This window comes from Barbus barbus, assembly GCF_936440315.1.
Source record: "Barbus barbus genome assembly, chromosome: 22".
Lineage (NCBI taxonomy): Eukaryota > Metazoa > Chordata > Actinopteri > Cypriniformes > Cyprinidae > Barbus > Barbus barbus.
This window is the reverse complement of record NC_136750.1, coordinates 25,205,714-25,218,125: the sequence shown is the minus strand read 5'-3', so window position 1 is coordinate 25,218,125 and position 12,412 is coordinate 25,205,714. Positions and strand designations below refer to the sequence as shown.

At 36.6% G+C, this 12,412-nt stretch overlaps 1 protein-coding gene across 1 annotated transcript in view; it reads left to right on the top strand.

Moving 5' to 3' along the window:
* The first annotated feature begins 215 nt into the window (after nt 1–215).
* Nucleotides 216–12,412, top strand: part of LOC306888363 (hepatocyte growth factor-like) — a 31,234-nt gene continuing 19,037 nt past the window's right edge. The window contains exons 1-6 of the mRNA XM_079446599.1: nt 216–393; nt 3,318–3,474; nt 4,010–4,122; nt 7,501–7,615; nt 10,566–10,708; nt 11,856–11,976. Of these exons, the coding sequence (XP_079302725.1) occupies nt 345–393; nt 3,318–3,474; nt 4,010–4,122; nt 7,501–7,615; nt 10,566–10,708; nt 11,856–11,976 (698 nt within the window). The 5' untranslated portion in view covers nt 216–344. The remainder of the gene's footprint in view (nt 394–3,317; nt 3,475–4,009; nt 4,123–7,500; nt 7,616–10,565; nt 10,709–11,855; nt 11,977–12,412) is intronic.

Below are 12,412 nucleotides of genomic sequence, written 5' to 3'. Positions count from 1 at the left end.
CGCTCCAATAAATTAGACAGGCAACCGATATAAACAATTTGCATTTATTTTACTTCCCGGATCGGTTCAACAGCCTCCGTGTCTATCAGGAAATGCGATAATATGCGATAATATTATCTGGAGGAATGGACAGTGGCGAGGCGACTTTAAATGGACTGAGAGAAAGGGGAGGGAGCGCGTGAGTACAGTCTCTCAGCTCGCGCTCATCTTCAGTCAGTCCACTACGCGCTCGAGTCAGCTACAGCCACTTAAGAGACTATCTCTGACAAATATTCTTATTCAAAGGAGGAAAACGCCAAGACATCTCTTTTGTATTTTGGCGGGGTAAAACTATACAAAGCGACATGTGGATTTACAAAATTTTGCTCTGTGTGGCCGTATTGGTTTACTCAGGTAAGTTTTTTCCTTCAGTCAGAGAAAGCGTGTTACTGGGTCTCATGTATCATATTTTACAGTAATAACTGTATTGTGTTTTACAGCAATAGCAATAAGTGTAGCTAAAACATGGTTTTAGACCATGGTTCATTTTTGTAACAGAGTTCTGGAGATGCCCAACACTGTCTCTGCTCGAGCTTATGATGCTATTTATGGCCGGGTCATTCCTGTTGGAATGGAACAAAGTATCTCTGTTTCATGAAAGTAACACATTCAAGGTTTTTTACATATTCATATAAAAAACAAATTAGTGCTGACACAAACTGCAATGGACAAATAAACAACAGCATAAATAGACTTCTTATGTAAACTTAGTTTTACAATCTATTATTTGATAAAACATTAATAATATATAATTAAAATGTTATTTCATGTGTTTATTTCTTAAAAATCACTGTTTACTTATAAGATAAAGATTAATTAATTACAATATGCATATATCTGATAACTGTGGATAACATTACTATTAGTATGAAAATATATATGGAATATGTAGCCAAAATTTTTACTGCATTACCATTGAGTATATGTATAGGATATTTAAAGTCTGCATGAAATCAAAATAAACTTGTTAGTACATATTACTAGTCTTGTGGTGAACAATTATATGTGCAATTAAATCTACAAAAAAAAAATAAAAATTATAATAAATAAAAAATATTTGTAATATTTATTAAAAATCTTAAGTTAGCTTGAAATGGCATTCCTTTTCTGATAATGTCAGTTTGATGGCTTGGACTAAACATGATTAACTACTTCCCTCCTGAAATCTTTAGTCTGTTGCAAGCTACATATAGTGAGGAGGTGTGCTAAAATCAGGCCCACCTTCTTTTTTATTATTCAGTATTCTGTGAAGTACAATCACAATATAAAAAAAATAAAAAAATAAAATCAGTTGCAACTTCCAGTTCACACAGACTTTAAAGTTTCTTTATGTTTGTTCTTTTGTGTAGTTTTTTTTTTCCACCAATAAAGGTACAGTAGTTCCAAAAGAAGCCAAATCAAATACTCTGTCATCTGGAATCCTGCAACCACAGAAAAGCAAAGTGATACAAACAGTAAACATGCTGTTGGATATATATCAGCAATATTGGAACATCCCTCAGCCAATGAAATTTGAAGACCGGTGCTAACTATACATTATTTTTTCATCTTTATTGATCTCTTAAATTTCAATTGTTTAATTTTTCAGCTATTGAAATACATTGGGCATGCAACAAATTGCAGTTCATGACTTGAATGACACATGTATCAAAAGCGTCACAGTTCCCAAACATTGTAGGAAGTTTCACTACGGAAAACTTCACAGATGTTGACATTCATGGTGAGTTGGCTGTTTTTTCGCAAAACATCTGGATAAATGAGTCACCGACAGTGTGCATGGAGCCGAAGAGAGAGATAAAGTGTTGGAGTGTGGCACTATGAAACCCTGCTTTTGAAATCAAAACAGCTTTATTGCACAAAGCCTATTAATTATTCTGTATTTAGTCATTTCATTTCTAATCTGCAGCACTTCTGTGACAGTGAAGGATCAATGAGGCTCATTGGTTGCGCAAAGTTTATAACAGCTTAGTTTTTATTGAATACATTATGTATAATGTGGCATAAAACCCTTTGTTCAGACATATTGAGCCTAGGAGATGTTTAGATGACCTTTCTAACCTGTCTAACCTCGGTTCTTGTTGTTCTGCACAGATATACGTTCTAATAATATTCGGAGTTAGTCAAGAGCTGGAGTCTTTTCAAAGAGCATGACTGTTGTCTTTGGGTCAGTTTTAGAGCTTAGACGGGGTGTAATGTTCCTTGGTTGGTCTACTATCAGAATTTAGGGCTTGTTTCACACACACAAAACATGCCTGATCTCACAATGTGGTTTGTGGTTGTGAAACTGGTGCTTTCTAACCACGTGCTTGACAGATAACTCAATTCTTATGACTGCAGCTGGCGTGGATGGGTTCTGGTGGTGATTTGAGAAGGTTTGGTGCTGCACACAATGATCAGAGTCAGATTTCTTTGGTCTTCACAATCCTCTCCACCACCTCACCAAAGCAGACTGTGATTGATGCCTTTGCATCCTGCTATACACATAAAGCTAATTTATTGCTCCACTGCCTTTAATAGCAAATTATTTTTTCTCTTACTGTTGTAACTCAATAAGGTTATGATCCAATAAGTATTCTATCCACCCCATAACTGACTAGTCGATTCGTGACCTTACTAGTAGTAAGTTGTTGCTCAACTACGATATTTGTGAGTGTAATACTTCTATCTGTGTTTAATTTAAAGGGAGAATTTTAGCATGTTAAAAGTCAGCTTGGCAAAACTGACTAAAGGTTTAGTCTGACCAGGACAGAGGGTTTCTAGTCAGCTGTCAGGTGACAGTTCACCCAACAATGAAGACTGCATCATCATTTACTCACCCTCACGTCTTTCCAAATATCTATGGCGTTCTTTCTTCTATGGAACTCAAAAGAGGATATTTGGAAAATATGTGTTTATTTATTATTTTTCTTTTGTCTACACAAGGAAAGTCACAAAACGTTTTTCAAAATACCTTGTGTTCAGCAGAAGAAAGAAATGCATGCCATTTTAAAATGACATGAGGGTGATTCAATGATAATATATTATATTTTTAATACAGGCTATTTATGTACATGTCCAACTGTCTAGTCAATTAGGAAAATGTGTAGTTTTGCACATCCTTATTGTCATCTAAGCGGGTTGTTGAAATACAATTTCATCATCTTAGTTCCTTTTTTGCTCCATATTTAATATTCTGTTTTATAGACTCTCCCATGAGGCTTATAACCAGCTTTTACTGATTAAGAGAAAGGAAATCACACGCCATCTGTTATGAAACACATGTTTGGGTGCTTTGGCAGAAACAAAGAGGCATGCCCTGCAAGACTACCAGAAGACTGATGCCGTGCGCTTGGTCACGCCACCTGATGTGTCCTACATGTCCAAAGGCCGCAAGATGAGTGTGGGAAAGTGTGCACGTCGCTGTAGCCGCAACAGGAAGCTTCAGTTCACCTGCAGGTACAGAGGTCTACAAAGGTTAAAGCACAAAGACACTCCACCTTACACGTAATTGTAAACAGCTGAAGTGTGTCTAAGTAAAAGGAGCACACTCCAAGTTGGAAACTGGCTGATTTGAAATAGAATTCGATTAGTTAATTGTGTACAACACAGTGTGAGAGGAAGCAGCTGGAATCTGTTTCACCAGTGGAAATAAAAAATCAGCAGCCCAAGTATTTCCTATTTTGATGTGTCAGGTCGATGACCTGTGGTTACTTCTGCATAGAAAGAAAACGCAGCTCTTAGTAGATAGAAATTGCATGATTATTCATGACATTTGACCTTTAGCTCTTGTTAGACTTTAATTTTTTATTTTTTTTTGGAGGCATCACCTGACTTCAAAATACAAAAATCTGACAACAATAGCTATTTTATCCTTTGATTTACATGATAAGAGTGTTTAGTGATGACATTAAATAATTTTTTGTCACCGTCCTCTTGTTTTTATATGCTTAATGTAATTATTATGATTAATATGTGCTATATCTCTTTGCAGAGCATTCAACTTTGATCAGAAAACTGCAAAGTGTCATTTACTCTCCTATGACAGCCTCACCGTCGGTGTTCGTATGGAGAATGACTTCAACTTTGACCTATATGAGAAAAAAGGTAAAAATAAAACTGCCTTATTTCCACAGGGTTTAACTTATTTTAGGCCAGAGAGAATATCTAATAGGGATGCATAGTAGATAATCAACCATATCAACATCTACCAATATTAGTGTCTCATACAACTACATCTACTTAAGCCAATATAAGAACACTTTTTTCCCAACTCAAGCACTGTTCTTTTTCTACACCAGGTTTTAAAAGTATGAAACCATTAACAATCCTATTGACTGTGTAAGATCTTAATCTTGTGTGTACATTTCTTTCTTTTTTTTTCGTTTTGTTTTGTTTTATTTTAATGCAGAATGTAAAATCGTAGATTTGGCTTTAGTTGAAATTACGAAAAAGTATATATATTTTTTTATATGATCCATCATATCAGGATTTTTTTAATACTTATAGCTGATATTGCACCTAAATGTCTATATTGGTGCATGATTTGTTTTTAAACCCTTTTAAATCTCAAAGACATCTAGAGTTAAGCTTATGCTGGCATGATCTGCCTCTGATGGGTTTCATAATATGTTCTCAAACCTTAGCCAAGTACTGGACTCTTAAGGATTAATTAAGTTTCAGTGTGAATAAATGTGAGATCAGTGTCCTTGTGATGTTGACACACTCATGCAAACACACAAACACTCATTATATCTATCCACCACCAGGATAAGGATGACACAGCAAAATGACTTTCACTGGAAGTAAATACCCCACTGTTTGTCCCTGCTATTTCTAACAGTACTGCAGATTTTCTGAAGTCTAAAACACTTGATGTTCTTAAGACTTGATATTTATCAAATGTTTATGCAAACACAAAGGTCAGGCAGGAATTTCTGTTGACTTTGCTTGTCTGTATGTACTACTGCTGACAACAAAGTGCAACAGTCACATTCAGAGACTTTTAGCAACCTTGGTTAAAAACATTGTGTTCAGTAAATTTTCTTTTTCTTTTTCTTTCATTCAGCCAGTGCACATCAAGCTGATCAAAAGTGACAGTAAAGACATTTAAAATATTACAAAAGCACCAAATCACCATACAGCATTAGAATGGTTTCTGAAGGATCATTTAACGCTGAATACTAAAAAATTTGCTTTGCCATTTGCAGATGTATAAATAAATAATAAATGAATATGTTAAGACAGAAACGAGTTATTTTTAATTGTTATAATATTTCACAATATTATTACTGTTTTTACGGTATTTTAGGTTAAATAAATTCACCCTTGGTGAACATAAGAGATTTCTTTGAAAAACATTAAATCATCTTCCCAGCGGACACCTTGATTTCAATTTGATGTCAAATATTAGCCAAGGCTTGATCAAGATGCTGTAACATCATTTTAAATTTAGTTTGGATGCCAATTTCTTCCAGTGGTAATTGGGTGAAAATAGGAAGTTAATTCCACACTGAAATTGGTTTACTGTGCTGTATATGTAGGCCAATATGTTTAATGTTCAATTTACATCAAATCAATGTCATGTCAAGTTTTTTATGTCACTTTAATTAGCATATTTCACCTGTTTTTTTAAGTACATTTTGATGTAAATTTTATGTCTTTTCAACATCAGTTGCCCACTGGGTTACCAACACCAGACTTTGGTTAAATATTTCAGAATATAGTTCTAAAATCACTGACTTCAGAAACTACAGAAGGTGTAGGAGCGCATGATAGGTTTGTCTTGATATATACTGAACAAAATTATAAACGCAACACTTTTGTTTTTGCCCCCATTTTTCATGAGCTGAACTCAAAGATCTAAGACTTTTTCTATGGACACAAAAGGCCTATTTCTCTCAAATATTGTTCACAAATCTGTCTAAATCTGTGTTAGTGAGCACTTCTCCTTTGCCGAGATAATCCATCCACCTCACAGGTGTGGCATATCAAGATGCTGATTAGACACCATGATTATTGCACAGGTGAGCCGCAGGTTGGCCACAATAAAAGGCCACTCTAAAATGTGCAGTTTTACTGTATTGGGGGGGGGGGTCCGAAAACCAGTCAGTATCTGGTGTGACCACCATTTTCCTCATGCAGTGCAACACATCTCCTTCGCATAGAGTTGATCAGGTTGTCCACTCCTCTTCAATGGCTATGCGAAGTTGCAGGATATTGGCAGGAACTGGAACACGCTGTCGTATACGCCGATCCAGAGCATCCCAAACATGCTCAATGGGTGACATGTCCAGTGAGTATGCTGGCCATGCAAGAACTGGGATGTTTTCAGCTTCTAGGAATTGTGTACAGATCCTTGCAACATGGGGCCGCGCATTATCATGCTGCAACATGAGGTGATGGTCGTGGATGAATGGCACAACAATGGGCCTCAGGATCTTGTCACGGTATCTCTGTGCATTCAAAATGCCATCAATAAAATGCACCTATGTTCGTTGTCCATAACATACGCCTGCCCATACCATAACCCCACTGCCACCATGGGCCACTCGATCCACAACGTTGACATCAGCAAACCGCTCACCCACACGATGCCATACACGGTGTCTGCCATGTGCCCTGTACAGTGAAAACCAGGATTCATCCGTGAAGAGAACACCTCTCCAAAGTGCCAGACACCATCGAATGTGAGCATTCGCCCACTCAAGTCGGTTTCGACGACGAACTGCAGTCAGGTCGAGACCCCGATAAGGACGACTAGAATGCAGATGAGCTTCCCTGAAACGGTTTCTGACAGTTTGTGCAGAAATTCTTTGGTTATGCAAACCGATTGTTGCAGCAGCTGTCCGGGTGGCTGGTCTCAGACGATCTTGGAGGTGAAGATGCTGGATGTGGAGGTCCTGGGCTGGTGTGGTTACACGTGATCTGCGGTTGTGAGGGCAGTTGGATGTACTGCCAAATTCTCTGAAACGCCTTTGGAGATGTCTTATGGTCGAGAAATGAACATTCAATTCACGGGCAACAGCTCTGGTGGACATTCCTGCAGTCAGCATGCCAATTGCACGCTCACACAAAACTTGCGACATCTGTGGCATTGTGCTGTGTGATAAAACTGCACATTTTAGAGTGGCCTTTTATTGTGGCCAGCCTAAGGCACACCTGTGCAATAATCATGGTGTCTAATCAGCATCTTGATATGTCACACCTGTGAGGTGGATGGATTATCTCAGCAAAGGAAGAAGTGCTAACTAACACAGATTTAGACAGATTTGTTAACAATATTTGAGAGAAATAGGCCTTTTGTGTACATAGAAAAAGTCTTAGATCTTTTGAGTTCAGCTCATGAAAAATGGGGGCAAAAACAAAAGTGTTGCGTTTATAACTTTGTTCAGTGTATATATATCACAAAAAAATCTATTTAGTGACTTTTGCATGTAAATATTATGTAACATAAAGTGTGTCTGTATGTTTGTTGTCCTTCAGACTTCATGAGAGAATGCATCATTGGCAATGGACTCAACTACAAAGGAAAGAGATCGGTGACCAAGAGTGGAGTCCAGTGCCAGCTCTGGAATTCCAAAATGCCGCATGAACACAAGTAAGTGCTTACTCATCCTCTTTACCTCCCATTCATGGTTTGGTCTCTCTCTCTCTCTCTCTCTCTCTCTCTACAGGCAACTAAACTCAATTACCCACTATGTGCATTTCTGTGGCTATCAAAAGTCTTGTGGAATGTAGATAGCTGTCTGTTAACATCTCCTCGGTATGTTTCAGTTTATTTATTTATGCACATATTACGCTATTAGATAGCTAATGGCAAAACAGACTGTGAGTTGTAAAAATCCCCATTAGTCTCTAACGATGATGAATGTGCAGATTTATGCATGTTGTCTCACTGGCTTTGATGCGTTAGAGGGTTCTCGCTGAGTCTAAGTGTGACAGTCAGTGAAACTCGACAATTCTCAGAAGTGGAGCACCGACGGAGACAATTAGGTCAATGACAGGAACGCCAATGAGCGGCCAGCACATTTTCAAACAATTGCTTCCGTTCTTACATGACCAAAAATAGACATTTGTTTACAATTATGCCTATGCATAAATAATTCAGGGCACGTTTACCCCAAAATATACATTTTTGTATACACTTACATCTAAAAATAAACACAAAGAAGCCATATGCAGCCTGGAACAGACGTCATGTTTAGAGGGTTGTGCATGAGTGGGAGTTTGACAGTAAGCAGCACAAAGCTAAGATAAGATACCTAATGCAGAACACGTCTTTGAGTTCATTACGGCTACAGGAATTCATTAGGGACACCACATGGTGCTTCGATTTACTACTGCAAGTCGATACGATAAATCTGCCCTATTTTTTGGCCTTTACAGAAGTTTTATGCACTTTTCTTAAATCCTGAAAATGTGATTACCTTTCAGAGACCTTGAACCCTTATCACCAACTTTCCTGCTTCAAGATATTTTATCTCTCTAATAGACATCGGTACAGTTTTAAAGCCAGCTTTTGATATGCTTGCCTCTGAAACATCACATGCATGCTTTATCGGGTCAAAAAAAAAACAATGGACCTGAACGTTCTGAAATACCACACAGGCCTGTAGGTCAGCTAATTTGTCACAGATTGCATTTTTATCTGTATTCATCAATCATCATGAACTTGGTTGATTTGTGTTGTGAATGCCAGAGGCAATTACACAAAAGATAATTACCGTTTGGCTTAAGGCAATGATTTATTAATGGTTTACAAATATTTGCATGGCAAGGGTAAAATACTTTTTGAAACTGTTTGCATTACACTCAAAAAAATGATTATCCAACACTGTTCAGTTTATTTTAAAAAATAATTTTCATTTAACACCAATATGTTAAGTTTCCCATTTATACAATTGCATTGTGTTAAACTGACTTGAAACAGTTACGTTTTGGCTCAACTCAATATTTTCATTTTGAAATAACAAATGATTTTACTTGTGTAACTAGGAAGTGGATTTCCCCTCCCCATCATGCTTTGCACAGGGCTGGATAAGCAGAGTAAATCTTGAAATAAAATGTTATTTTAGGCATTTTTTTATTCAGATGATAAAATTGGGAGACTTGTTAATGTTTAATGCTCTTTTATGTTTGTATTTAAAAGAGTTTCTGGTATGTTATTGTTTTGAGGGGTTACCATTGTAGTAAAGTGTAGAGCATGTGCTTGAGTGGAGGACCTCCTAACATGAAACAAAGTTGTTTTAATAATAAAAAAAACAACTATGGGCATGCCATGGATGAAACAATACCAGCTTATGCTAATGCCTAAAGTTAAGTAAATCCAACAAATCTTTCTTTTTTTTTTTGAGTGTAGAAGGATGTCTGCCTGATAATTTATTTTCCAGTTAAACGTTTTAGTTCAACAAGAATAAAAAAAATAAAATAAAAAAAAATCACTTCAATGTATCAATTTCATTTACACTATATTTGATAAAATTGAGTTGGCCCAACTCAATTACATTTCATCGCATTAATTAGTTTTTTATGAGTTGGGGCTACACATATTTATTGGATGGAAATCCTGCCCTCAATTAAATTGAGTTCATAGAATGAATAATTTTTTTGAGTGATTAGCGGCATCTCAGAGTTTTACCACTATAAAGTGGTACCCATAAGGAAATTAATAGTACCTTTGAAAAAAATAGGTTTTAAATGTAGATAAATATTCCAGTCATAATTGTGGCCTGCATTGGTCTATATGGGATGGGTCATCCCATCATGGTGGTCACATGTCACATATACTAACTCTCAACTTTATCGTGATAACCCATTTATTTTAGAAGATTTTGATTTCAGAATAAATGGATTATTAGATGAAAGATAAATGTGTCATTCTGTAATGGTATTGGTAGTCAAAAAGATTTGTTTTTGTGTGATGCTGCTTTCATAACATTCAAATAGCCGAAGTAAAATGCTATTAAAACAACAATGCTCATAAAGAGCGTACTCTAACTCAAGCACTGTGCAGTTTTTGACCTTGTCTGACCAAAGGCTTTTCACTACCCCTTTCGCTTGCCAAAATCATTATTTAACTACATTAATTTGTTCTTTTAAGATTCAACCTTTGTACTTTTTCCATAAGTAATAAGAAAAAATGAAGATGCAACACTTTCCCTAGAGCCACATGCATGTTAAGCTCTTGCATCACAATGACATTTAGAGTAGCAGCTGTGTTCTGATGTTAAAGATATTGTTAGTCATGCCACTCTTATTAATATAAATATAAGTTATTGAGATCTCCTGTTGTACTTAGCTTGAAGTTGATTTGTTATTCTTAGTTCAGTTGTAGTATCAAATGTTATTGTAATAAAAAGACAAAAAAGCTAATAATTGCAAAGGATTGCTAACATCAATAAAAGAGTATTAACTCTCACTCTGCAGGTAAAATGTCAAGTAAAGTGTGACAAAGTAACAGTATGTTGTTCAAGAAATTTGGAGCAAATTTGCTTGTGTATGATTAACAAACATCACTTCTGTTTCATGTTTTCTTCTCACTCCATTAGTTTCTTGCCCCAGAGGCACAAGCACAGAGATCTACGGGAGAATTTATGTCGTAATCCAGACAACACCACAACAGGTCCTTGGTGCTTTACCACAGACTCCAAAATACGCCACCAGGACTGCAGCATCCCACAATGCTCGGAAGGTGAGTCCAAGACCAGCAACCTTTTGTATTTTATTGTTCACAGTATGCACTTTTATAGCTTTAAATTGTTTTTTTTTTTTTTTTTTTATATTTGTACTAAAATGATTTAGGATAAAAAATGTTAACCAAACTGTTGACATTATGTAAGAATATAGATCTATGAAATGAATGTCAGTATTATTAAGATAATTTGGTCTTTAAGAGATGAATTACTGAAATTTTAAAATGTCAAATTTAAATCTCTGACATTTAATGGTAAACAGTTTCTTTGCAAAACTAAGCATGTTTTTTCATGATAAAAATCTGTGAATCGGGAGATTTCAGAAGTCTCTGTTTGTTCTCAGTTGACTGTTTTGGAGAAACAATTTTTATACGATCTCACTTGTGATATCTCACAAGTTTTCTGCAAAGATAGCGATCAGGCAAACAAAAAGAGCCTCTTGTCTATTCGAAGAGTTGCATGGTGCAATATGTCTGGGAGGGTTTGTTAATAAATTTGTTTCCCATAATCAAAAACACACACAAAACACAAGGAAGGAAAATCATGCTTTCATGAGAGTGGCTGACATTAACATCTGATTCTACTACAGCAATCTGCTCCTTATACTGTGTGTACTGTACAACTAATAACAGGATTTAGAGAGATGACTCTAGCTGAGGTGAGCCCCATCTGCTGTGATATTTGGTTTGGTCCTACAGTGACTAAACTCTTTACTAAGTACAGTAATAATTACATGTTGCTTTAACCTTTGATCACACGAAATCTGTTAGAAGCTGCAACATACATTTGGGGTTAAAAACAAGGCCTAATGGGTGGTACATCTGCCTAGTAAATTGAAGCGTCACATGATTTATTTTTAGACAATCTGAGGGTCACATGTGGCTCCGTAATTGCTTGTCTTCTTGATAAATGCGATTACAATCCCTGCAGTCATTAATCGTTAATGATTAGTCTATGCATAACAAACGTGTGCACTAATTTACTACCAGCATTCGGCCACAGTTGCAGTCTTCTAACCATTTAACATGACAACCAAGGTTAAACCCTGTTGAGTCATCTTCTACAAGCATGCTGATGTCGCTCAGCTGGACTCTTTTGGGCCTTGTCCTGGTTAAAATTCTTACCACCCTTGTTCCTTATCCATAGTGGAATGTATGACGTGTAATGGAGAAAGTTACCGTGGACCATTGGACCACACGGAGAGCGGCCGGGAATGCCAGCGCTGGGACCTTGATGAACCACATAAACACCTTTTCCACCCTAAAAGGTATGAGACCTATCAGAAAGTGCAAACAGTAGGGGACAACTTTCAGGTGTCAGACAAGTCAGAAAGACTTCAAGTTAGGTTTTTTAATCAATTTGAGAGGTTTGGCCTATTTGGCATACTTAGAAAAATGCAAATCTCTTTTGTTCGCCTGTTGGGTACTACTGATGATATCTAAAATCATGCAGCTTCTTGCAAAAAGGTGTGCAGCTACTTTTCTAAGCGATGAAAGTTATGATTTTGCACCTGGAAGACACAAAATCCATAGACATACATTAAAGGGATAGTTTACCTAAAAATTTGAATTATGTCATCATTTACTCGCTCTCAAGTTGTTCCAAACCTGAATGAGTTTCTTTCTTCTGCTGAACAAAAAAGAAGATATTTTGAAGAATGTTGGTCACCAAACACTTTCTGGTCCCCATTACCTTTCATAGCA